At 37.5% G+C, this 27,372-nt stretch overlaps 1 protein-coding gene and 1 long non-coding RNA gene across 9 annotated transcripts in view; one reads left to right on the top strand and one right to left on the bottom strand.

The window, feature by feature from the left end:
* The window catches only part of LOC110069638 (uncharacterized), a 42,730-nt gene extending 15,514 nt beyond the window's left edge, over positions 1–27,216 (bottom strand). For 2 of the 8 annotated variants that reach the window (XM_089284395.1, XM_089284396.1), the window contains exons 1-3: positions 10,709–11,053; positions 9,861–10,025; positions 1,345–1,439 (exon numbers count right to left, since the gene is read on the bottom strand). In XM_089284395.1, the coding sequence (XP_089140521.1) occupies positions 1,345–1,425 (81 nt within the window). In that variant the 5' untranslated portion in view covers positions 1,426–1,439; positions 9,861–10,025; positions 10,709–11,053. Of the gene's footprint in view, positions 1–1,344; positions 1,440–3,646; positions 3,668–9,860; positions 10,026–10,708; positions 11,054–11,824; positions 12,122–27,108 lie in introns of those variants that run through there. The other 6 variants (XM_089284389.1, XM_089284393.1, XM_089284391.1 and 3 more) reach the window with 5 other exon arrangements.
* LOC149114807 (uncharacterized) lies at positions 12,304–17,779 on the top strand. The gene is made up of 2 exons (XR_016205905.1): positions 12,304–12,709; positions 16,994–17,779. It is a non-coding gene; the product is annotated as an uncharacterized LOC149114807 (long non-coding RNA).
* Positions 27,217–27,372: the final 156 nt, after the last annotated feature.

The raw sequence follows: 27,372 nt of genomic DNA, 5'->3' as shown, positions 1-27,372 counted from the left end.
TCACCATGGCAACTAGAATTTTGGAGCTGGCGACTAAATTAGAACGCAAGTCGCCAGCTTGGCGACTAAAATTAACCTGACCTATGCATCAGGAGCTTGAGCAGACTATCATCCGGAGCGAAAAGAAAAACATTCTGAGCATTAAGAATGCACTTTGCAAAGCTAGTTGTTGTGGGATTTTAACCAACAGAAATGGAGACTGAAAAGAATGAAATGTTACACGGTAAACAAAGATCAAGGAATTGCATTCACTTGAGCTTGGGATGTGACGAAATTCGTTCCACTCAACTGAACTTTGGCACATGACAATTTTACCTGGAAGTGCAAGACAATGCACCCAATCCGGTCATTTGCCATCGAAAAGCAGAGGAATTGCAAAAGCTTGGAAAGCTCAATGGTGACAGGGTCCACACTATATTTGAGAAACATCCAGATGTATTTGAGAAAAGTATTTTGCTTCAGTGGACACGAAAATACTTGACTTTACAGCAAACTTGATAACACAAGCACGGGAGATTCCATAAATAAAAAAAACTGTGATTAAAAGCGGCTTGCAGTTGTAAATAAATTTCACTTGTGTGAACGAACCTGGGTTTATTTTTAAATAGTCAAAGATTTCATCAATAAAAAATATCCATCTTAGTGATTGCCCTAAAACTTGTGAAAGTATTTTCGCGTTGAGTATTCGCGTTCTGCGGTTCGCATATTAAATTCAAAACGACAAACAATTTGAGCGTGAACTTTTCTGTCCAGTTCAATACAGTCTTTAACTTTCAGATGCAGTTTTATATCGTTTGCTTATTCAAGCAGAAAACGACCTTGAACATTTAAAAAAGCTCATAAGTGATAAGGTGAAAATAGTGTTCACTTTATGGTCTCAGCAAGAACTTGATGCCGCCTTGATAAACATTGGAAAACTTTCCGCCATTCAGCTGCAAATGAGGCTATCTTATTTTAACTTGGTATAATCTGTGTCGTCTGCACTGCTCCTGTTGTGTGAATTATAAATGATATACACAAATATTTCTGTGTCTTGTGAAGTGACTTTTTATCTTAATTTTCATTTTCATTTGATCATCAATCATTCCAACAAAAGCACATTTGAATCAACATTAGGTAGTTCTTTCACTGAACAGGACTTCAATTTACTTGGTGGTTCAAGGAAAATGTTATTAATAATACAGTTAGGTAATAATAAGATTATTATTTATTATTAATTAATTATTAATTTATGCATATATTTTGGCGACTAAAATTTTTCACTAGCGACCAAACCTGAACAGTCAGTGGCCAAATGGCCACTAAGGAAAAAAGTTAACTTGGAGGGTTGAGACAGAAGCTAACCTCAGAGGGTGTATGAGTGCAGTTTTCCTGGTGGTTTGTCATATCTTGACCATTATCTAAAGGGAATCTTTCATCCATCATCTGAAAGAACAATTCTGTGGAGGAAACAATTTACGACTGGTGAGAACTTTAAATTCAGATTTAAACCAGTGTTGATTAGACGAGAGATGCTGACTTCTTGCAGCCACTATCTCCGATGTTCTAGGATGATGAAAAAAATCTGATCTCATAAACTTTTTCTGCAGAGTACATATAATAATAAGTTACAAAGTTATTAGTTGTTACTTATTAAGCAATGAGCTACTTAACAGTAGTATGACTAATTTGAGTACATGTATGTAGTTTGGCAATATACCAGAAAGACCACTTGTTACCACTGGTTAGGAGTATTTCATTGTTGTACACCTTTTGTCCAGACAACTATTAACAATCTATGTTCAAAGCTGTGATATTAATGATTTTCCATTATCACCTCTCAATTGCAGGGTGTAAGAGACATTTTCTTGTAACATTCCAACTAAAACAGTTATTAAATATTCCTTTAGAAGCCTGGATTAGCAGAAAACCAGGAAGTCACTTTTCTGATCCGCCTAGGTTAGGTTAAATCAATTCACCAACTCAGAATGTGTAAGCTAATACACAACAACAAAAAATGTATGTTGATAATTAGAGATCCAAATTGGACAATATGTTGATTGTTGAGGCCTGTTTACAAAAAGCGAAAAAATTATTACAAAGCTGACACTTACTATTAAGAGAATGTATGGCACAGCGTAACTAAGCACCACTTAACATGTTGATCAATGCCTCATTTTTGAACTCAACTGAGTTTAACATTTCACTCTAGTTTGGACTACATGATGATGTGCTGATACACTAGAGATATTATATATTACACATACCCTGTTGTTTTGAAATCACGATCATAGATTCTTATCTTGCATGTACCGTATACAACAAACACTGAAGAATGCGATAACTCAAGTACACTGTTGTATTCGAACAACAGAAAAATAGGCATTTGAATGAAATTGTTAAACCACTATAGAAATGTTGCATTTGGAATACATTTGGAATGAATAGTTATTAAAGGTGTCATGTTTAATATATCAAAGGGCTGTCAACCATGACAGTGGATATATCAAGTCAAATATTGATAACTATGAAGAGTGCATATAAATTAGATCCGGCTGAATATTTCAATTGCGCAATAATATTTCTTTATAGTTAAGTCCAATTCAGAAGAAAAGGAACATTCAATTTCCTTTAAAGCAGTGGTTTATAATGCCGAGTATAAATGAAGAAAGCAATAAAGAATAACAAACAGCTACAAAAAAGTGGATCACATCACTGGGCAAAACTTAAACTTAAACATTAAAAAAAACTGATTAAAAAGTTTTTCTGAATTTTTAGAAGTACAATTTACACATAAGTGCCCTCACAGGGCTAATACACCGTAAATAATATTACGACACCACAGTCAGTTGTGAAACAATATTAACTAATTATACATAAGAAATGACCAAAACAAGAAAACACAGTCAAGCAGAGAAAATTATTCTATTATTGGCCAGGGCTTGCAAATGCAGAAAATCTGAAACCAATACAGCATTCATAAAATTAATGAAAAAAAACACATAGATGTCTCTCAATTAAGGTTTGTTACGTTGTACATATAGTGCTGGCCAATATCAATATCACTGGTCTCATATTCCACAAGCACCAAATATAATGTCAAGGGACTAAGTGCATTATCTTACTTGTAAAGTTGCAATGTCTAGACTAGCTCTATAATTTGTAATTTGTAAATTTTTGCATATCAAACAACTTGAAGTTGAGTTAGAATGCTTTAAGATGCAAAACCTTTTTCCTTTTTTTTCTTATTTGCATATAAGCGTCTTGATTCTACCAGTGGAATAAAAAACCAGATTTTGAAATTCAAAAGCTGTTTTGCAGCCCTTTTACCTTTTGTCTTTTCAGTCAATTTAATTAGCAATTGCATAATGGCTTATCTCTAGATTATGTAAAATGTGGGATATGTAAAGACTTGCAAATTGTTAATTGAAGGAAAGCTGACTCATGCCTCATGCAAAGTTCAAGTTTGCAACATGTTATTTGAAAGAAATTCATAAAATCCTTCTTTCTCTGCAGGTAAAATTTGTACAAAAATAAAATCCAAATAAATTTAAATACAAAGTTTCAAATGAATCTGCAATCATTGACCAGCAACTAGATCCTTTGACAACAACGATACTTCAAAGCCAGCCACTAATATCAATATAATTCTTGTTCCGTGATTTACCTTAGTTTGCAGTAAAATGCACACAGATTAAATATGCAACAGGATAACCACACATGTGAAGCGTAGAGCAACTTTGCAGTTTGGAAAACCCAACTTGCATGAAATCAAACACCATAAACCCTCCAAGCTTGACAATTTTCGGAAACCCTTACATCTCATGTAACCTTCGTCAACTTTCATCTCTCAGCAGCACACAGGTCTGGGCTGAACGAGGGGTGAAGTTATATCAAAACATTTTAAATAAATAATCACGACAAGTCTTGTCTTTGAGATCCGTAGAATTTTCTAGACTGGGGTTGGCTTGATCCCCAATTACTGTGGTCACTCAAAATGAAAAGTGGCCCTCTCAGAAAGCAGCTTTTCTAATTGAATTTTTGCAAATGGTTACATGTAGGATAAACCATTATCTTGATGCCCTGAGAAGATTCTAGCAGGACCGTTGTTACCACAACAAATCAATTCCTGCCATAAACGAACACTTAAAATAGATTGCTATGCACCAGAGGAAAGATTGAAACCCAGACAAGACACAAGCTCGTGAATAACTTTTCCTTGCAATCATTCAACTAATTGCTTGACAAAGGTCATAGAGAGCAATTTGGGATTTTTGATTTAAAGAGATAATAAAACTGAAATTGATTTTAAAAAACCTGTTTTTTGAGGAGGTTTCTCATTTGAAGGTTCTGGAGGCCTTAAATGCTACTTAGCTCAAAGAGGATTAAGTGAGGTAAGTAAATTTGAGAAGGTTGCATAATAACCTTTGGATTCAGAGCCACTAAATATAGATTATAATAACAATCATTGTTAGAGTTTCGTGGTTTGTCAAGACAATATACATGTAATCTCAGGACTTGTCGATGATCCTACTGTTAACACCTCTCTGTTTCACCATGCACTATATTCAAACAAGAAATGAACTCTTGACCACCCTTTGGGATTTTAAACAAAGGCGACATTGAGAATTAAATCACCTCGTGAAACACACTGGTGTTTTACATGTAAAATTTATCCAGGGTCAGTAACTGTTTTAGAATTCCTCTTCAAGATGCTTTTCAACTAGATGACTTTGTGATGACAGTAACACTATATATGTCTCTTCATTTTCCTGCCATGCATAACAATCTACCAATAAAATCTTTCAGAGAGATATTTTACTTACTGGTCGATAATCAACAATTTCTGTAGCGACAAGGTAATGAATGTATCTGGCTGACACCATCCTTTCGGTGTTTTTTGTTTGTTTGTTTTTTTTGGTCTGTACGAGAGAAAACCAACAAACATATGACATAAAGGTTGTTTGTTCAATGTCTTTAAAATACACATACTTTCAGTCCACACACCAAAAGAAAAAATCACTACATTGCAGCCAATTTGTAGTTTCAAAAAAAAAAAATTAAAAATATGTACTGTTTCATGTACACAAAGAAGAACCACTAAATGTTCACAAAATGCTACATGTACATGTAAGTGCATTATAAGTGAGGAATAAGCCAAATATGTATCAGAACTGTAATTCTAAGTATGTTTCAGTACTTCAACATATTAATTAAGGTGTATGTCTGGTTCTAAAAGTGCTTTGACAGCCTTCACTGCTACTTTGACTATTAAAAGTCCCCCAGCCTTTTAAGCAACTAAGCTTCTCACTTAGAAAGCAGCAACAATTGAAACCAGACTCTTAAAGGGAACAGTCACACCATACAGCTAAATCTTGCATGCACTGAATCTGTCTACCAATCTGTGCATCAGCAGTAAGCCTTAATTTTTCAGAGCTACATCTCTACCAATTTCTACCAGAACAGTCATTCATGAAAATCAAGTCTAGATATTTGCCCCAGGTGACAAGTTTGAAACTTGCATCCAAAAAACCTTGTGGATCAAACCTTCCAGCATGATTAATCCTTGCTTACAAGTTACAGTTACCTTTAGTTAGAGGTATACAATAGCAGAGAGTAAAACAGCAGTAAGAGGGAACATGTAAACCAGCTTTCTAAATATAACAGCATGCACAACACACCATAAATGAGTATGCTATAGAACCATCTGCAGTAGATTGTTTTTTTTTTGCATAATTTAGAGGCATGGCTATCATTCAAAGCGTTAGGAAAGTACAATTTATTTGTGAGCATCAGTAACGATGCAGTCTCCAAAAATAGCCAAACAAGGAAAGTGCAAACCATTGGTCTAAAGAGCAGTTGACGATTTCCCAAAACACAAGGTAGTCAGTAATGGCAAATACAGTACCACACATGCTGCAGAAGTACATGTTCATTAAAACAACATTATGGTGCATCAAACTCATGAAGGTAGAATTTCATCACTTCAACTGGTTCATAGATGTTGAATTTCTAGAGGAGATCTCAAATCGTCCTTGTTTTTCCTCCTGATCACTTCCAAACAACAAAATCTAAAACCACACTTTCACCAACAAATAGACTTCACTCGATTATAAAGCTTTTTAAGTTCACAACAGTAAGGTGATCACTGAACCTAAAATAGGTCCAGATCCATGCTATATGTACCTAGGTAGTCATGCGCAAAATAGAAAGTGGACCAGATTCTTACCACAAGTTATCGATATACAGAAGAATCATTCAAGTATGAACACTTTCAGATGAGTTCAAACAAATATCTTTGCCACACAGAGCTGAAAATGGTAAAATTACAGGGCCAACAACATTCATACACAACACTGTGTCAAACCTGTGACAGGATCCCATTTCAAAATATTCTAAGCTGTAAATAGTACCAGTGTACCTCGATTGCCAGAGTAAGCAGGGCTGAAAAAACTTGTTTATGCTATATTTGTATTCTCTTAATTCGACTGGAACTAGCTTGCAACTGAGGCTAATGCAGAGAGTCTTTTCAAATGCAAAATATGATAATTCATCTCTTTTTAGTGATAATCCCCCCCACATGAGCCTCCATTGCAAGCTAACTCCAGACATACCAAGAATAGACTACAAGTAGTCACTCTTTCGCTTAGTCTGTCATGCGTGACGCAAAAGAAAACCACAAGAAAAAAATGGCCGCATGAAATCCTTTGGGTGAGGCATGTGCGAAAGGAGGGACTACAGCCTAAGCCACAGAGTTTGAATTATCACAACGCAAAAATATGATTGGCTTATGCTAGGAGCATTGACAACATGTTGTCAACATTTGAGATATGTGTGACGTCTTGCAGGAATGTCTATCTCGCTCCCTGAAAATAGAAAGCTTTGGAACCGGAGCAAATCAAAGTGTTGGAATTACATCTCACAGGCTGTGATGTTCTTGTGATTCTGCCAACAGGCTATGGAAAGAGCTAAATTTAACAGGTGTTTTGTTTGGCAAGGGTTTTCGCCTCGAACCTGAATGCAAGCATGTTAGCAATTTCACTGCTCAACACCAGGTCACCAACATCGTCAAAGAACAATTCCATACATATGAATTGACTGAGCTTAGCCTTTCTGCCGGCCATCTGAAAGACTTTCACTTGAAACTTTCCACTGCTATCGGCAAACATGTCACTACAGTTGGATGATCTCCTATATCAAATACATAATGTAAATTCTCGGTTGAACTCTGCATTTGAAAATTTTGCAATAACTTTTTAATTTAAACCTACAGACACGGTAGAAAACCATTACAAGATGCCTCCTTTGCCATCTTCTTTTTGAAACTTAAAAGAGTTGTCCCTCCTGACCAAGCCAAATACTCATCTCAGAGTGTCCCAGGTTAGTGAGTCAAACATATCCAAACTAATTTCATGTCATTAAGTCAGCTCAGTACTGTGTCACTTCATCTTCAAAGCAAGTGACTCCCAACCAGGAACAGCCTGTCCCCCTTCTAAGGGACTGTTTACAAGGAGGGAGAGTTACCAGCGTTAGCAAGCAGGTTACCCTAGCACTCACACATTTCCTCTTTTTTCCTCCGTCATGTTAACAAGTCAGCCAGGGTTACCCAGGTAGGTGGGTTACCCTATCTACGTATTAGGGTTACCCTGGCAGGAAGGTTAACTTTCTCCCTTGTAAACACTCCAGGTAGGGCTAACCTGCCTACCCGCATTAACTTTCTAATTTCCAGACCCTTTGAGTGTAACCATGCATTAAGTTGTACTGGGTTGTAGGGTTACCCTCCCAGTGAAATTTTGCTTGTAAACCTGGGCTATCTTTTGCCCTCCAGGGTAACCCTCCCTCCTTGTAAACAGGCCCTAACCCCTTCCCTCCCCCACCACCCAAGTTAACTCTGATTTTGTATATAAACAAGTTGCTGCTATTTATAAAGAAATCAATGAAACATTTTCAACATAAATGTCATGGTCATGGTATGGAGCAAAACCCTCCTACTTGGAACAAATTACATGCAACTCTATATCAACACGTCTTAATTCACATGGTGTAACAATTATTTCTCAAACACTGACAGGTTGCCACACTACACTGTACACTGAAATAATGTACAAGCATCTTTGATTTGTGATACATGTACTCCAAAAAAAGATTGCAAGCTTGCATTTTCTGGGTGAAAATTACAGGAAATACCTCCTGGAACCCCACGACACATTTGACGTAGCTTACATTCAATTTATAATGTTACATTAATTGTAACCTTAGAACCCAAACTGTATCAGCTGCTTATAAATAGCTAAAATTGAAATCTATCAATATACTTCACAATGAAAGACTGTATCAAATACAACTAAATATTTTCCACCACTTAATTTCTCTTAGATTTCCATTCATGATTGTTGATTTAACTGTGAATCTTACAACAATCTAAGTCTTACTTTATCTTAAGCATGCAAGAACCATTACTGACAACCCAAACCTTTCCCCTAAGAATAATTTAAAATGTGCAAAAACTTCAGTCACTTATTACCGTATGCCCTTATTCAATGCACATCTCCACATAGGATAATGTGGGTAAACTTCTGGTTGTGCAAAAAAATCTGTATTTAGTTTTCATCTCTAAAATTGCAGAGCACCCACTGAGTTGAGACAACTGCAACAACAAGCTAGACCACATTATGCCAATTAAGGTTGGTCAAGTTTCTAAATTGAAATCAAATCCATGCATGCATCAGGCCTTCAACAGACCACAAGACAGTCAAATCACTGATCTTTAAAAACATGAGGAGTTTCAATTTAGAGTTTCTCCAAAATCATTTGAATCACACAATAAGACTGAGTAACTTTTCCCCTTGTGAAGCTCATCATCCCCGGATCATCAGAGGATAATATAACAATAATAATATACGATGCTATATTGGATGCAATCAAGAATCTAAAAAATGCAAAATTAATATCTATGAATATTGAATAAGTGGCAATTCAAGGTGAAGGTTACTTTTCAGGAAACATTTTTATTGTCACAAAAGAAACCAACAAAGAGATCAAAGAGGACACAGAGAAGGAGAGATCCATGTGAGTATTGCAATATAATTTCCAGGTTTAGTTTACACAGTGGTTACAGAAAAAACTCAGATCAAACACTATTTTTGCTATGCAGTTACAAAAAGATAAATATATGAACATTACTGGTATCTCACCAGCGTTACAAAAGTGAATTAATCAATACACATACACACTTGCTAATAAATAAATGCAGCAGTTTTAAAAACAACACGCGTTACCACAAACTAAAGTATTCTCGTTGGAAGATTCAAATTACAGAAAACTTGAGATGGCTAAAACGCGATAATCACTAATTATTTTCACCTCAGCCCTTCTGTGCAAACGAGTGCAAAAACTCACAGTGGCAACAAGAAAATTCATTTAATATTTCCAACCAGTGTCCGGGGTTGTCGTTCTTCCATACAGGACAACTGGTTGCTGGTTAACCAAGAATCCATAAGCTTACTTGAGACACATCCAGGGCCTTTGTCATTTACGAAGACACTTAAGCCTTAGTTAAGCTTAAGTCAATTCTCAGCCAGACATTTAAAACAGTTTGAATTTCTCTACGAAATTAATCTATTTCGCGATGTCGTATCCAAGTTTGTTCAAGAAACCACGGACAGATTGCTCGAAATGTCGGCGATTATTACCAGGTCAAAGACCAAAAGAAAACACAATCGATTCCATAATATGCACTGAATACAAATTCAACATAAGCTGATTCACATTGAAAGTTAAAGCTCTGCGGCCCCTATTTATTCCAGCCATTGTTTGCATTTGCTCACCCTTTAACAAATTTTAATCCATAGCAAACAAGAAAGTCTCTGCAGAGATCTTACCTTAGAAAGTAGCCAGTTTAGGTCCATTTTCAATCATCGCTGCAGTGGAAAGAGGAAACTTGCAAACTATCGATCATTCCGTTTGGAAAAGTCTTGCGTGGTGAAAACGTAACAAATTTTGCCCAAAATTGCAGAATCAGCCCCGGCGTATTTACGGCCTTAAATCTGAAAGGGGAAGTAAAAACAGGCCGAATAAGAATTTTTTAATCAAAAAATTAAAGCTGAAAAATAGGATACGATAACATGTGATGAAAATTCAACTTAGGACTTGCAAAACAAGAAAGAAACTTGCACATTTACAGATTAACGAGTGGAGAAGCACCTTTATAAAATTAAGCTTATACAGTATCCACTAAATAAAATGGTGGCTTCCCAATAAAACTGTCCAAAAAATATTCCCCTAATAATAGACATATTCCATGAATACTCTCCTAAAATAAAATAAAATTAGGAAAAGCACAAAGAGTGGACGCTCAAATGGGGGTAGATTTTGCTTGAAATCGACAACTTATAAAAACCTTAATTAATAATTCACTCCACTCGACTACACTCCCTCCAAACATCGACCTAAACAAGATAAACCCCAAAAATTCTACATTAGTTGAACAACGCCCATTGTAAGAAAAAGCCAGATCCAAACCTTACAAAAGACCGCCTCAATATGACGCAAACCTCTCGCAATCGACGAGACTTGCACATGAAATCGACAACAGATTTGCCGACACCGAGGGGAAAGTTTTGCTCATCCACGCCGATATTTTCGTAACACATTTTTGAGCGTGGGCGAGCTTAATTTAACTCCAACTAACAAATCCCGGGAATCTCTCTCGCCGGCCACTTTACCTCACCTGAAAGTTTGCTAGACATGTTTTTCTTTTCATCTGTGGCAGCGATGGCGGTACAAGCAGCCGGATAAATGCACCAAACTGCAGCAGGTTTTGAAAACTGCCGAGAATTTTCACGGCAAAGAACGGACGCGGCTTTTGGACGCAGAATTGCAACCGGAACTTCAAATGAGCTGCAACGTCTCCCGTAGGTTACTAAGAGAAGACCTCGTTAATTCAGGAGTTAAAACAGATAATTTTTCCCTAAAAACAGTCGAATTGTCATGGCATGAACACAGAGAGAATGTAACACCGGCCACACGAGCATCATCAATCGCACGCACCCGAGACTTCTGGGTAATGACGTCACAGGAAACTAAAAATTGCCGGAAGTAAAAGTTCATTCAAAGAGGACTTCCGCTCTGAATAAAAGTAAGACTTAAAATTGACCCAAGAAAGCAATTTTAGATGCAACGTACAGTATATATCTATATGAGATTTTAAACGTAACACGAAGGAAATGTAGATCGGTCGGGAGATTAAAGTATGTTAAAATTATTTGTTGTTATTATTTTGACGGACCATGAAAATGCGTATTTTAGAGAACGAGTGTCGTTAAATAAATTACTTTTCACAGGCGAAAAATATATCAAGAAATTTCTATTTTGATCTCACTGGATACGAAAAAGCGACATTTTGAGGCTGATTCGTGATAAGTACACTGATGTATTACGTGTAAAACATGACAGTTTTTTATTTGTTGTAATAATACAGCAACATGTCAGCTTGAAATCGTGCATGAGTCTTGACAAGTCGGAAGAAAAAATATCACGCACGTCCAAGCAAGCAGCCACGGATCTCTGTTACCTTGCTAATAATACTAAAGTATAACGAACCGTTATTATTTATTCCACGTGAGTTTTCTCTGGTTTAAAATATATCTTCACGCTCAATCGAGTGAGAGTTTGCTATTTATCGTGTGCATATTTACAGCTAATAAGTCTCTATGAATATAAGCAGGGTAAAAGTGCCAACTAGCCCGGTGAGCCACCACGCCCGAGTGTGAATAAAATCAAATCCTACAAGAAGTCAAATTAACTCCCATAAATAAATCCGACGGCTATAGTCAAATGAACCCACCTCTCAGGAGAGATTTGGAGCGCTGAATGAGCCGGTTGACACTGAGCTGCGAACTCTGAAGGCGGTCGGCGTGAAAAGGAATACAAACACGGCGCTCGCTCGCGTTACCCTTTTCGAATCAAAATACGAAGTGAATCTGTCGCATGAAGAAAGTCTACTTAGACTTGGCAAAATGCCTTGACGTCATCGTCTCTAAACAAAACGCAAATGAACGCCCACGAGCGGAAGAATCGAATAGAACTGTATACGTCTTCACGTGAACCAGAAAACTAAAATTAATTGGACTCGTAAATTATATTCACCGAACACTAGTGAGCCGTTGGAGGCTTTGTGCTGCCTTGCCAGATAAGTCCCCTGTCTGACGTCACGCTGACGTCATATGAGGTCTGTGTGTATAAATACACAATAAGGCTGTCTAAAACGAGATGAAAGGAAAACATTGTTTTTTTCCAGCAAAGTGCATGCTAATGTTTAAAAATACTCGCGCTGAATAATTTCTTGCCCCTCCAGGGGTTGTGATCTTTTTCGCTGCCGCGTTGCTCTGACATGAACTTTTACTTTAGCATAGATCCATTCGATTTTTTTGCCGTACCATTTTCGTGTCAGAACATTTGTGAAACAAAATACTTTCGAAGATGAGCCAGTTGATTGATCGCAAAATGCACTTTCAAAAGAAATTCGTCGGTAGGCGGTCATAAATTATTCAACAAGGTGTGATATTTCTGCATTAATTTGCTGGCGAGAAAATCCATTTTAAATCCTACGCAGAGAATAGCTAGCGATGCTTCTATTTTAACCCGGTTTGGTTTTGCGTGGGTGGAATATATTTGGATCAAACACTGAAGTGTGACCGGCAATCGGTTTTTCCGGGAAGTTTGAACACTGGTAAGCCATTGCAAAGAGTGTAGATTATTTTCGCTTGCGTTTATGCGAGATTCACGAACGAGAGGCAGGTGAAAAAAGTGCTATAGATTGCAAAAGCTGAAACCGCATCTTGCTTTTGAATTTAAAAGCAGGAAAATAAATATTTTTTCTATTCAGTAAATCCTCAAATTTTTGCACAATATCGCTGCACCTTTGATGTTATTGCTTCGTGGAAAAAAAAATATATCTTTATAGGCTAAACATTATCATTTGCAATGTTGTTTTTTTTCCGAGCGGCATCATAAAAATATTGGCACTGACAAAGTTAATGTTGCCACTTAGAATATTCAACAATGTTTTTTTCCGAATGACAGAACTGGAGATCGGATCTCCAATCTCTCATGATGATTCTAATGGAAAATTCGTGTAATACAAACATCAGCCGCGAAACTCCGGCAATTTAGATTTTTCTCTGGTTTCAATGAAAACAAATTGCTCAAGACAACTGAAAATTCGCCTTTAACGGATAGACCTTTTCTCAGCGCGATGCATAAACAGCATGCAATTTCAGATCGTGAATTGACATGCTAAACAGCTATGCCTGTTTTGGACAAGAATTAACTCCGAAGGCTGCAGGGGAGAGTCCAAAGAGAAGGGAAGGGCATCATAGTTCGTGTAAACGTATTGTTCTGCCGCGGTGATTCTGTAAGCGTTGTGTGGTGGTTTTTATGAGCAATAGACGATCGACATTCAACAAAAGTGGTATATTTGTAATTTGCATGTAAAGCATAATCGCCGACGTTTCAACTTGCATGCAAAACCTACTTGAGCCATCTATTTACTTCTTTTTTGCACTGGATTACGCATTGTTATATTTTAAATACAGGAAAAATACCTTCACTAATCTAATACTGCACCCTTCCTTCGGTTTGCGATGCTCTCCAGCTAGTCTTGTGAATTCTTAATTTATTTTTTCTCCATTTTTTGGGGTTTTTTTTTTTTTACCCTTTCGCCTTAGCAGTATTCCAAAGTCCATTTTTGATGTCGTTTAGAACCTAATTGCTTGTAACTATGGATGAAAAATTGAAATCAAAGGACGCAAATACAACGGAAGAACACTCACGATTATTTAAGAAAGACTTTTGGGCTTATCATCGAATATTGTAGAATAAACAAAGTTTTTCTCGTTGCAAAGGTGTTCATTTTTGTCTCAAGAACCCGTGGTTAGTGGGAAGGAGACAAACTCGGCTGTTTTTTGAATCAGTTTAGCACTGAATATTACAGTAAAAACAGTAACTAAAATTCAGTCAAGACTTTTGTCTTCTGTTTATTCGTTTGGCCTTATTATTCTTTATAGATTCTCACCCGGCTAGGGGAAACTTGCCGAAATTTTCACTGTTGTGTAACGCATTTCGGAATGCAAGTAAGCAATCCAAACCGCGGAGAGTAAATTTACATAGCTATGCGTTAAGATGGTTAAAACAGAGTGTATGAGGTAAAAGTATATTTGACAAGACGGTAATTTGCAACCATTTGGGGATTATGCATTCAGCTGAAAACTGCACCGAGTTCGACATGCATTATCAAATGTTTTTTGTGCTTCCTAGCGTGAATTGTAAACCTCTTATCCACACACAACGCCACCGACTGTGTGTTATATAAAAGTGTTCGAAGTGGAAAGTTTTGCACTTGCCATCTCATCTAAATTTATCAGCTTGAAGAGATCTGTTTTCGATGAAATAGGCTCTATTTATTTTGTCTAGTTCCATGAATTTGACAATGGCTTTCAGCCTTACGACTTATTTGAGAGTCATTTGAAAGAGCTGTGTATGTTTTTCATGCTGGGTTCTCGGCTACTCTCAGTCCGAAGTCAGTGCCGAGTTGTTGTTAGCAATAGTACCTATTCGCCAGCAATGCATGCTAGCTGTTATTTACTTCCCTCAATTCGAAAAATGATAAAAAAAAAAAGTCCTTAATTTAGCAAAATCATGTTTCCATAAGCTCAGTGAACATATATGAAAAACTATACCCTACCTGTAGTGACTGGATTTTAAACTGAAGAGAAACGCCGGTTCTTACAGATGGTTCACCGGGCTTTTAGTCAGTGTAAACAAGACATATAAGACATGAAGTGTGTTTTTGGTATCAAGCTCGCGAATTGTTGCCTTAAAACGACGAAAATGAGTAAACATAGGCAGATATTGGGGTGGGTCCACAGACGACGGAGCGATAAATGCAGACCTTACGCCCAGGATTTGGCCGGCTTCCGCGCGCGATCTTGTCTTCCGCCTGTAAAGGAAGACATGTAGGATGTTCAGTAGCCTCCAGCACTGATGTTGTTAGTGAAAAGCGTTCTTCAGTAAATTGTCATCTTTGTTTTTGTTTTGTTTTTGAACGTGACCATGAATGAACTGAATAAAGGTGTGTTCGGTGAACGCTTAGTGAGAAATCAATTTGCTTGAGGGTTTAACCAAACTACAGTAAATCAATATCTGCGTATGTAGAAAATGGCGGATCTAAACCAGATGACAACACGATTCTTAAATTCTCGAGGACGGTTTGTACGAGTTTAAGTGTCTTATTTTTTTAATTTCCTCTTTTCTAGCCCGATTATAAAAACACTGACTTAATATTGAGTATATTGCGGCATAATTTTGAGAAGAAATAAAAGAGACAGAATCGTTGTCTTCGGCAACTTGACAATTTTTCGTGGTCTCGATGTGTTTGGAGGTCAGTACGTTTTAGTGTAACAACCAACAATGTGTTTACCGATAACGCAACCCTCCAATGTCAAAGTTCTCTTTTTCGTCTGACGATTAAGCGTTTTTCAGTGGTAAAAAAGACGCTGAAGACTCGGTATAAAACGAGGAGTTAGAACACTTTGCCGGCATGGCTTAGACGAACTAGGTGCTATTTCATCGTATTCAGTGAATAGAGGAAATCCTTCCGTGACAAATACGTTTAGATATTAGTTAACTCTATATTTTAGCCAGCAAACTCTAAGTTTATTATTAGAAAACTTAAATTGATGGTTTCTGATTTAACGTAACATACAAAGAAAAATGAAATAAGATGGAAAAGGAATGATTTTTTGAACATGCACCGGGTGAAGCCGCGCTAGTCTAGTTCCATGTTTACTAGCCTCTATTTCCGGTCTTCCGAAGGAAGGAAAATCTTGCTTTTCCGTCTATCTACAACAGCTTTTGGCTCACCATCTCTAAAAGTTTTAGCTACAAGACACAGTGTGTTATATATATATGCGTTTACATTGAGCGCTTTCGTAACAAGCGAAGACCTTAGAAATTGTTTCTTGTACACATGTATTTATGTGCGCGCGTTTATGACCCTATGTGCATTCAAAATGGGAATGACCGGTTTAATTTTGCTCAAAATTGTCGGAGGCCATGCAGATACAGTGTATCTTAAATATCTATGATGGCTTCAGAGTAACTTATGTTTACATTGACCCCGGCTCTCGTTATGCTAAACTTTCCGCGAAACCAAGACCTTGTTGTATGAAGTTGTGTTCGGGGTCGTTTAAGTTTCATGGCATATTGGCAACGAACAATTTGGTCCGAATTCAGTTGTCGGAGTCCCACTATATGCATCTCATTCTGACGTTCGTTTCGGAGTGATATAGCTTCTGAGGGTTATTTCATCTAACGTTCTCTCTGTCACGACGAAACTAAGTTCTGATCACCGAATAAAAGGAACTGTCATAAACCGATGAATTGAGGGTTTGCATCTTCCGACGATGGGTACAAATAACTAAACGATGTCGTGTTTTTCCTGTTTCCCTTTGGTGCTTTCCTTCCTGTCGACTACTCCTTTAAGACTACGTCAGATCGATGACTGTTTATTTCTCTTCTTTTTTCCAATGAACCAAAAGGCTGATGTTTCCAAAATTTGTATTGCCTAACAAAGTACTCCGACTTTTACTAGCCGCAAATACAATAGCTACGGCGCAGCTTTTAGTTAGGGTAACTGATATAGGCTAGTAATCCGACAGTGAATAACCGTAGCACCTAAAAAATGTTGTTGGTGTTCGAATAAGGATGAAAACGAGTGTGAACAAATAAATGGTTCAGTTTTCTTCCAGATTTTCTTCAAGAAGCGCGTATGAAGTCGATATGAAAACTAGAATCGCCCAGGCTTGATTATGGGAGCGTTCCAGATCGACTACAGCCTGACATAATTACTGCACCCCTCACTTTCATAAACAGTTTTCTTTGAGTAAACCAGTTCTTTTAGGCGATGTAAGGTGGAAAATATAAACTACTGAACACCTTGCTTTTTTTATCTCAGATGTTCTGACTGATGTGGTTGTGGACGCTCGCTCAAGGTTCACGATTGAACAATGACGGTAACCGCTAATGACAGACTGACCACTTCTGGTCTCGGGAATTGCTCGTTATTGCTTTCTTGGCATGGCGTGAATTTCTTTTTTTGAGTCATGAAATAACCTTACAGAATCACTTTAAAATGATGTCGTCCTTAAAATGACATTTTTAGAAGCTAGCAAGCTTTCATGAACAAGTTAAAGTTAACTGAGGAGTTATCGTGTCCCAGACGAGTGGAGCCGGGATAATAGGGAGTTTAAGAAAACCACGACGCCAACGACAACGGGAACGTCGATAAAACAAAAGGTTTAATGAGCAGAACAACGGCTTTGCACATGTGTTATAATTCTTTGCTTGCCGTCCTCTTCAAAACAACAACGTGAAATGACCAAATTCTGCGTTGTCAAGAGCACGTGAACCTCGACGGCTGATGTTTTAATGTTTTAAATTTTTATTTCGAATCAATCGCTGTGTCCCAGATTCAGTTTCATGATGGTTTTGACAGTGATAAACAACGTAAACAACTATAGAGTATCCCGAGATCTGTAGGCAAAATAGAAAATTATCTTCAGTCGACGTTGTCCTCAGCGTAGCCGTCGTGGTTACTTAAATTCCCTAATGTTTTCAGTACTGCATAATTCTGTTGGTCAACGCAACATATTTCTCGTGAAATTTTCTTTTTATATTATGGCTAATGTTAAACGCACTATTCTAAGAGAGAAACAATAAAGTAGAATTTAAATATACTCTAGTTAATAGCTTCAGTTGTTTTAATCGGACTTTGGGTCAACCTACCAATTGACTCCCTCGTCGTACTTGCAATCTCTTGCACTCAGTTTATTGTGTCCAAAGTTATTGCGGAAAGACACACACACACATATATATATACACGAGCCGGAAAAAAAAAAACAGAACTGCACTGAGATGACCAATTTTAACACTATTAGAAACAGCAAAATCTGTCAATGCACGCCAACGTATTGTTCACTGACTGCAGCCTACGTTGCAGCGGAACTTTTTTTAAGTACGTGTTGCATTTATTAGCTCCGTTCAGCGACGGGTGTTCCTGTTGAGCGCCGACATCTGTTACTGCTTGTAGGAGTATTTTCAGCAGGCTGTGTAATATTTCGTTATGCTAAAATTATACCTTAAGCTTGCTTTCGTCTAGAATTATGCCGTCAAATAATGAATGGTTCTCTTTAAACGAAATTGTCTGTATTTTTTCGCGTCGATGCTGTGCAATGGCTCTTGGTGTGTTGGAAGTCCGAGTTCAGGGAAGAACATTTCCGTAGTTTCAAGGCAATTTCAGACTATTATCTTGTAGAAATCTTCCCTTTGTAATAAAATCAGACTATCGTTTATCGAGGAAATACCGTAGCAAATTTCTACATTATAAAAAAGCTTATAAGTTTTTGACGATGACTCTGAAACGCCGTTAAGTTAAACATTAATTATAATTTACTTTCATGCTTTCCTTCCGGAATTTTAGCTCAACCTGGCTTAGCCAATTCATAAGCGTATCGGTAAAGCAAGCGCCTCTTTGAGCCTTGTAATAACAACTGGTAAATTTTTATTCTTTTCTGAGGTTCAGTACAACATGCATGCAGTTTATGTATCACCTCCGGTCCTGAACAAATGCCTTAGTACAAGGCAGTACGGGTTCAACAATCGTGGGTTTGAGTGAAACAATGTTTTCAGGTAAAGCCAGCTCAAAAGAAGAATAGTCAATACATTTATTATGAAATGCCACTGAAGACAACCTTTAACCTGTTAAGTGTCGTTATAAACATTATAACTTAACTTATAACATACTTGCATTCAGACAATCGGTATCGAAAGAGGAGTCGGAGGGGAAATACATAGAAACCTTAGTTTCTTTGACTGGTACTGTCCTGTCTTATCATTTACATGTACAAACCTTATCTTAACAAATGTGATATCTCTAACTGAATGTAAAGCGCTACAATAATCTGTTGTTAGCACTCGTGCTAAAACGTTTTTACTGGAATGTACGTACTAATGTCGTATCGAAACCTTCGCTTCTTGACTTCAGGTATGGCATGTCATTTTGCCCACATTTTAGGAACCCTTTTCGTCTTGTTTTTATAGGTGTGAAACTCGGATTGTGTCTGTTTTCTGTTGTCTTTAAACAAGCTGAATTCTCTTACCTTTGTTGTAAATGTAGGTATTCTCTTGCGACGGTATACTATAGAGATGAATAAAAAATGTTTGCCGGAAGTTGTAAGTACGGTTAACGTGTGGGCGGGTGCATTCAAAAGGCTTCTTCCTTCTTCCCGAGTTGAAAAACCACAGCACCACGCACTCAGCCCGGAAGAAAACATGAGAAAATTCAAAATTCTAGGGAAGCTAAGCCAAACGTCTTTGCTGTTTTGCTTTCAACCCAATGATATAAGTTAGCGAGACATTAGGACTCAATAATTGCTGAGTGTTTAAGGCAATATTTTGATTCTCTAATAAACTGAAAATTACAATTAAAGGTGATAGCTTCGAGTAATTAAAGGCAGTGAAGTATGATTTTTCCTTTACAAAAGAAAGGAAATCGTTATTTAGAGAATTTTCCCATTCCTTTGCTAATTCTCAATAGTTACTCCTTTTTGGGACGATTGTTTGGTTACTCAACAAGACCGTGTATCAAAGGGTTTCCTGAAATTTCTGGATGGAGATACAGTACATCGTATGGTTGCGGAGTGAATATTAAAGCGAATATTGAAGTTAAACCTTTCTATCAAGCAAGGACAGATTGCACCTCGATTTGCAAAACCTAATCCAGCCACACCTAGTTTACTACAGTGTTGTTTGCAAAGGACTTCTTGCAAGAACTGAGCGCTAGTTACAAAATTGAGAATATTGCTAGCGGATGAAAGCGCTGATTCCCATACCAATTCGCTTCCTTCAGACAGCTTATTTAGCAGAGGGGCGAAACAAAAAGCTAAAAAGCATGTTTGTTTACGGCAAAACTAGCAACTTACCATCTGCGGCGAGGCCGTCATCCATCTCGAAGCCAAGAGAAGCTACTGCAGCCGAGAGCCTAGGCTCGTCAAAACAAGGTATTAACGAATGTTTTTTTTCTGCAAGGATCAGTTCCACAAGGGAAAGATGCAAACCGGTTTTACAGTGTATTCCTTTGTAACTGATATTGCATCCGTATATAACTATAAAATTTTAATATAACAATGTTATTTTGTCGTTGTATCGTAGCTGTTTTACGAACAGTCGGCTTATATCATAAAACTGTCACTTTGTAGACTCGCAGGAGTCCAGTTTCCTATAGTCTGAGAAGCTGAAGGATTTTCGACTGTCATGTCCGTCTGTACTAGCAGGCTGGATTTTCTACATTGCTGAATCGTTTACGGGAACGGATGTACAATTCTAAATCGTTTTTCTTTTCGACGTAAACATCTATCTCAATTACCACGGCGAAGAAACACCGCTTTAGGTACAAGATAAACTCCTAAGGACATGTAGATAGCTCACTGTGGCTTTTAAAAATATCAGAAATCACTTGTACTTCGCTAATAGTACCTCAGGGAGCAGTTTTATTGAGGTCTTATAAAGAGCTTTTTTCAATTTCTTCCAATATGTTTTTTCAGGCCTCCTGATAACGAAAATATATAGGGGATTAAATGTTATGGTATTTTTTTCTATTAACATTTATCCAGGGAAAAGGATAAATTCTTAAATAGCTAATTCTTGAACAGAGCAAAATAAAACGAGATTGTTGCTCAACGTTACGAGAACTCTACATATCGCTTTCCAGTTGCAGTGAACAGTTTTATTTTTATGTCGAGTCAATCGGAATTCGAACTGGAGGCCGTCCGTCATATTACCGGAAGTGAAACCATGGCTCGAAAGTACAATATTTGTGACGGGAAAAAATACCGGAATTCCCGTCAATTTCAGCGATTTCTTTATTAACTGTAGACCTAAAAAAATAAGCAAAAGATCTCGCTGATAAAATTTGAGGGAAACGCTGTGAAAGCGAATGCAAAGTCGCATTTTTAAGTTTTCAATTTAGTCTTTGTTTGTAATTTTCTGTAGACTCTTACAGTTTCACAGTTAAATACATGGAGAAATTCAAAATGCTACTGCACGCTGTATAACGAAACTTCACGCCTGGTATTCGATGAGAATATTCTTTATCGTCTTACTTCTGTTCATGATCATGAAATTTTACCGAATTCAAATATCGAAGGAGTTATATTATAGAAAAAATTTTGGCTTCATATTTTACACCTCTGGTGATATGGCGCGAAACTTTTAAATTAAATGCAATAATAAATAGTGAATCGGATCTTTTTTTTGTTATGTTTTGACGGAAGAACTTTCGTTTTTTCAATATAAACTTTAAGCTTCTAGTTGATCTCAGTAGTTAGTTTTTAAAAGTTTCAACATATCTTTAACTGACGTTTTGCCCGTTTGGCTTGGATAGTCGAATGAAAGAGAAGTGAACCTCAAGAATTGGTTGAATTTAATTGGGCCGACATCAAAGGGAAAAAAAGCGTAATTCCTAAAGGACGTCGTTTTCGTGGGAAACAAAATAATCAAAAACACGTTAATGAGAAGGAATGTTCCAGATTCATTTAGACAAAAACGATATTATATTACTATTATAAACGATCACCTGGACAAAACTGCAAGAGGGTCAGACATTTTGCTATCAGTGAATATCCAGATTACACTCGAAAAAAGTAATATATACTTTACCTAGTATCGAGGTCTGGCACACTGTATTTCTGGTTGGAGTCCTATATAATGTCGTATTTGAACGTTAAAGGCGAAAAATAACTTACAATACAAGACTATTTTTAACCCTCCAAGTAAATATGTTTTCACGAAGGTCTATTTTTAGGATAACATTGGCGTTTTAAATCACCAAAGTGTGACGCGTTTTTCCTGTTTATACCCTTTAACGCATTATAAAACAATTGGAAATGTATTTTGGTCCGAAGCTTAGGGATATTTAAGTTTTAGATGAAAATAACTCCCGCTCTCATATTATGCTGTATTTTTTATTCTTTTCCAGGAGTTCGGTAAATTTGAGAGCGGGGCGTTGTTTTTGATTTTATTTTTCTTATTTCGCCCACCGCTTTATGGCTGTTTCCCCCTGGAACAGGCTCATGTAACGGGGGTTAACCTTAATGCTGAAGATTCCCCAATCCCCAAACGAGATCTATCTGAAATCTTTTTATGAAGCATGAAATAAAAAACAACTTCTGCAGGAGAGAAGGAGAGATGGCGAGGAGGAGAGGGTTGATGGAGGTATAACTGAATTAAGAACTTATATCTTTTGTTAAGAATTGCATCTTAAAGTCAGCTTATGGTTTTTTGGAGGCGAATGGGGAGAGAAGATTTCTCTCTGGGCAATTCGTGGGAAGGCGCAATATTTAGGAGAGGGTAGCTTATTCAGTCTAACATTGATTCACTTCAAATTAAAGTTGACGTGGACAGCCACTCATTTCCTCCCGTTATACATGTCAATTCGCATTGTTTTTTTTTTGTTACGCATATATGTTATCAGCTCATTAATTCATTTTCTATGAAGTGCTGATTGTCAAGCAAGCAACAATATCTTACTTGTACATTTAAAGACTTGAGTCATATATATATATTTTCCCCAAAAATATAGTCTTATTAAGTCATTCGATGATTGTCAGACTTTCGCATAATCGCTCCTTGCATTGATCACTTTTTTTCCTCAGTATACTTTGACCATTAAAATGTTTATTTACAATTTTGATTATACTCCGAACCCTACACTGTGAACTTTGAATTTTGTTTTTTCAAGGCCAGAGGAAGTTTGCCGAGATCAACCAAAGATTGCTGTGGAATATTCCAGATTTATCTGAATCAAAATTCGTCAAACAGAAAGGAATCGCGTCTTAAATGTATTTTTTCGTTATAAGAAATAATCAATAAAATTAAATAAAATAATTTTGTCCTTTTTTAACCTCGAAGGTTATTTATTCTTATTTGAAGCAAATAATTACCGTGTAGGTTCCTCTAGTGGTTTCATTAAGTTGGAGGCAATGGCTGCCTTGGGGCTCTTTTCTAAAGAGATCACATCCTGCCTTGCCATTTATTACTGCTCTTGTTATTCTAAATATATCTCACACAAATCAAGTATTTATTGAAAAAAAGAAAATAATAATGATTCGCTATTTTTGTGTGACAGTGGAAAATAGGCAAGTGGAACTTTTTATAGCGGCATAATTGGATAACTCATTATTGTAGCTTTAAACTTCAGTACTTTGGGCCACGTCCACGCTACACCGGAGAAATTTGAAAAGGCAGCTTTGTTTCTACGGTTAGGTCTGCCATCCAGATGAATCCATCACGAAAATGGAGCTTTTCAAAAACGCTCTTCAAACCGGAGGAATTTGAAAACGCCAGTTTTGCGTTTTAGTGTGCACAGAAAACATTTGGAAAACGAAGCTTTTCGAAAACGCGACGGCGTCACGATAATAGTGTGATTTCCCTGAACGAGTTCTCCTCAAACACAAATCCAAAATGACCGGTAATTGTTGTGTTTTTAAACTCCTCTGGTGTAGTGTGGACGGAAAACATTTGATGTGTTTTCAGAGTGAAACCACCGTTTTTCAAATAGTGTGGACAGGGGGCCTCAGTTTGGCCTGGGACGAGACCAGGCGCGCACGTCATCACGGACAGTCTTCTAGAACATTGCAAACTACTTTCTAAGTTCGTATTTTAATGACTGACTTTTGCTTACGTGAACGTTTTCGACGTAGCCAAGATTGCCAAAATTGCTAACTATTTATACATTTTGTATTGACTGTATGCACGAAGAGAACTGAGTAAGATTATTTATTGACATGGCCGCAACACAAAAGAATCCTTATGATAATATGAAAATACACAACATCACGAAACATTACGCGGACCAGAGAATTAATTTTAACAAGCTATTTTGTACAGGGCACGAAAAGAAATAAAGCTGATATTTATATTTGAATGAAAAGCAAAGACAATTACTGACTCGAAATTATATTCGAATTCGCGTCGTTTAATCAATTTGCTCAACGGAGAACGAGCTAGAAAGATATATTAAGAACGGAAAATCAGCAGCGATTTTGTAATCTGCATGTTGGTGTCACGTACATGTGCGTCAAACATAGGAAGTTGATGTACATGCCTCGCCAGTAGAATAAAGAGTCAGCAATGGATTTCTGGGTTCGTTGGTTAATTATTTAGATACTGGTTTAGGTTAACTTATCAATATGCGAATTTGTCGTCATTTTTTCCTTGAGCTTTGGAATAATAGCAGTTTTACACTTATGAATTTAAAATTACCACTGTGCCCTCAAATGTTTTGTTTAAATGGATTATATTTTCACGATCACTTCTGTGAGAAAACGATTGTCGAAGTTATTAACATTTTGGCTCTTTTCTTTGAAATTTCAAAGCTCAAAATAAGTTGACTCACTCGCAGTTCTCGCGAATAACTCAGGGGACAATTATTTTGATCAAGTAAACGTTTGCTTTCTCACGCCATCTCAAGTAAGCTAAAGCAAATGGACCACTTCAACAGACTAAATTTCACTGTATGACAACACAGCGAGCTTTTGCTAACAGTCACAGATTTCTATGACGACCAAACAACCATCATTTGTAGCGATTACGTGATGCTTTCTTACGTTGTGCTCGAGAATACTCGAGAGTGCATCTGTGCATTTGCTAAATTCGCGCGTATTCTAATACGACAGGTGATTGGCCACCAACACCGTTCCCACCGTGCTTCATCCTACACAGCTACGTGTCTCTGTACACCTGCCTATCCTTAAGGAAGTCGTGCAGGTTTCGCAATGTTTCTTCACGTATTTGTAATGCAAGTGCGGGGGAAACATGATTTTATCACGAAAATGCAATTTCAAATATTACGAAATACCCTTGAAACGGGCTGATATTTGGTGAATCGAGTCACGTTTATGGTTGGCATCAGAAAACCGAATACAAAAAGCATGGAAGGTAATGCAAATTTTAGGTAACAGGAACATTGGGATAAAAATAAAAAGGAATGGGTGCTGACCATTTAGCCAAAAAATCCGGAAATTTCGGTTGAAAGTCAAATGGAACAGTAATTTTCCGGAAAATCCGTTCGGAAATTGTAGACTACCTCCAGAGGTAGTCCTCTTTTTCCGTTCGGAACGGAACGACGGAAATTTCCTTACCATTTGGTAAATTTTCCAGTTTCCAGTCTCTCATCAGCCGAAAACAATTACGAGAAATCGAATTGCAAATGGTAAGCGCCATCTCGTTCGCTTGGTTTGCTGATTTTGGAAAAAACGGTCATCCCAAAGGTCATCCCAACCGGTTTATTCTGACAAATGGTAAGCACCCAATGTGTCCAGGTCGTTTCTTCGAATAGTACAGGCATGGGAAGAGAGAAGGGAGAAAGTGAGAAGGCGGGCGGGGGGCGGGGGAGGGGGGACTGTGCTGTTATTCACTTCAGAAGGGGATGACTCTTCAAAAAAGCAGGTTTGGAAGGATTGTTTTAAACATTTTCGTAAAAGGAGCTTCGTCGCGGTTTGCTCATCTTGAAACATTTAGCTTATATTTTTCAAGTTCGCCGTTTGCAATCCATGTCAATCTTCCCCATCACTAACCATCATTGTTCCTTTATAGTTTATTGTTATCTATTTGGTGTATTTCTATCTTAGTTAACTATTATTTTCGGGTTTCCTTCAATTTAAAGCTACTTTTATACGTGGCCAAAATAACTCAAAATACCGTGACTGCAGAGTAAGGTTTTGAACGAAGCCGATTATTCTATTAAACGGCGGCAAGCGGAGCTATTCACCTGCGACTGAGAAACCTCTTTCCGGGGAAAAGACATGTACATGCAACATTTATTTAGTCATTACTCCAGTGAGATAGCAAACTGACCAAACTGTGTTGTTTTCTACGTGAAAAGCTTTCGTGAAAAGTTCGCAGAGAGCTCATCTAACACAGCGACAGAGATTTTACATCAAAAACGTATTGTCAGCTTTATGGAAACTGACACCGCGGAGCTATTGCTTGCTGAAGAAATTTAACACTGATCGAGTTATCAGGAGGAGAATGTTGGATGGTTGAATGTGTGAGAAGAAGGGAGCCGAAGGAAACTATTACTAAAAATATCGAGGGACCGCAATCAGGATGAATTTAAGTAACTCGAAATTAAAAACGCTCTGTCGCTAATCTCATCCTCGTACCGTGTGGCCTAGCCCTTACTTGGGGACCCCTCCCCCAGGCAAGGGAAAACGCCAAGGGGACGACTGGACGAGGTTGAAACTATGTGAATCCTCTTCACAGACACTTCGAAAACGCATAGAAATGGCCGCCAGTTTTTCAACAACCTTACCGTCTTCTGTCACCTCTGGGCTACTCACTACGTACAAAAGAAATTATAGCGAGTAGCGATAAGAAAACGGCATTAGTGATAGAACGCTAGTAGATTTATCCTAATAGAGCCTAATATGGAATATGCTGTATGTCTGCTAAAACGTTTTTTACCCGCACTGCATCTCGTCTGATCTTTGGTCTCTGCGCTAAATATCACGAGCCAAGTACATTAAAGTTTCTTAATTAAAACGTTTCGAGACATTTACATTGGAATGCAGTGTAGTCACGTTCAGAGGTTTTCGAAGTCAAGGTTCATTGCGCTGGTTTTGGGGTTGCTTACATCTATTTTGTCTATTTTCAGTGAACAATTTCAATTTACGGTGTGCCACATGTCCTCGTCATCTTCGTAGAACGTTTGACGCCATCACTGAATAAAGAAACAGGGCTTTAGACTTTTTCGTCTCTCTTTTTCATTTGGCTTAATGAAGTGCGTTTCTTCCTTGCTTTATCCCACTGCATCCCAATCAGTTCTCGTTTTCCGTGCTTCATTCCAGCCTACTTGATTGGTCTTATTTTCTTCGAGCATTACTTTCTATTGCCATATTATACCACATGCTACCCAGCAACCGCAACAAGGATTTGAATTGCAGATTTAAAAGGCCTAACATTGACAGTTGATAAAAAATAAATGATATTAAACAGCAATATGAGTTAACATACCACTTCGAAGAATATTCACCTCTTGCTCGCCTCCATTTTCATGGTTGTAGAGCGTCTGAGCTACATCTCAGCAAGTTCTACGTTTTCATGTTCACTAAACCAAATAGAGGGGAGCCAGATATTCACCGGTGGTTTTTTTCAATTATCGTCTATAACTGAATGACCTTTGTCCTATTTATATTTTCTGATAAAATTTTTACACACCTCCGGCTCAGACTGCTCAGGTACAAGGAACGTTGGTTCTACAGTTAATGATCCCGGCGC

This window comes from Orbicella faveolata, unplaced genomic scaffold, assembly GCF_042242905.1.
Source record: "Orbicella faveolata isolate gen_17 unplaced genomic scaffold, um_ofav_v1 contig_13, whole genome shotgun sequence".
NCBI lineage: Eukaryota > Metazoa > Cnidaria > Anthozoa > Scleractinia > Merulinidae > Orbicella > Orbicella faveolata.
This window is presented reverse-complemented; position numbering and strand designations above follow the sequence as displayed.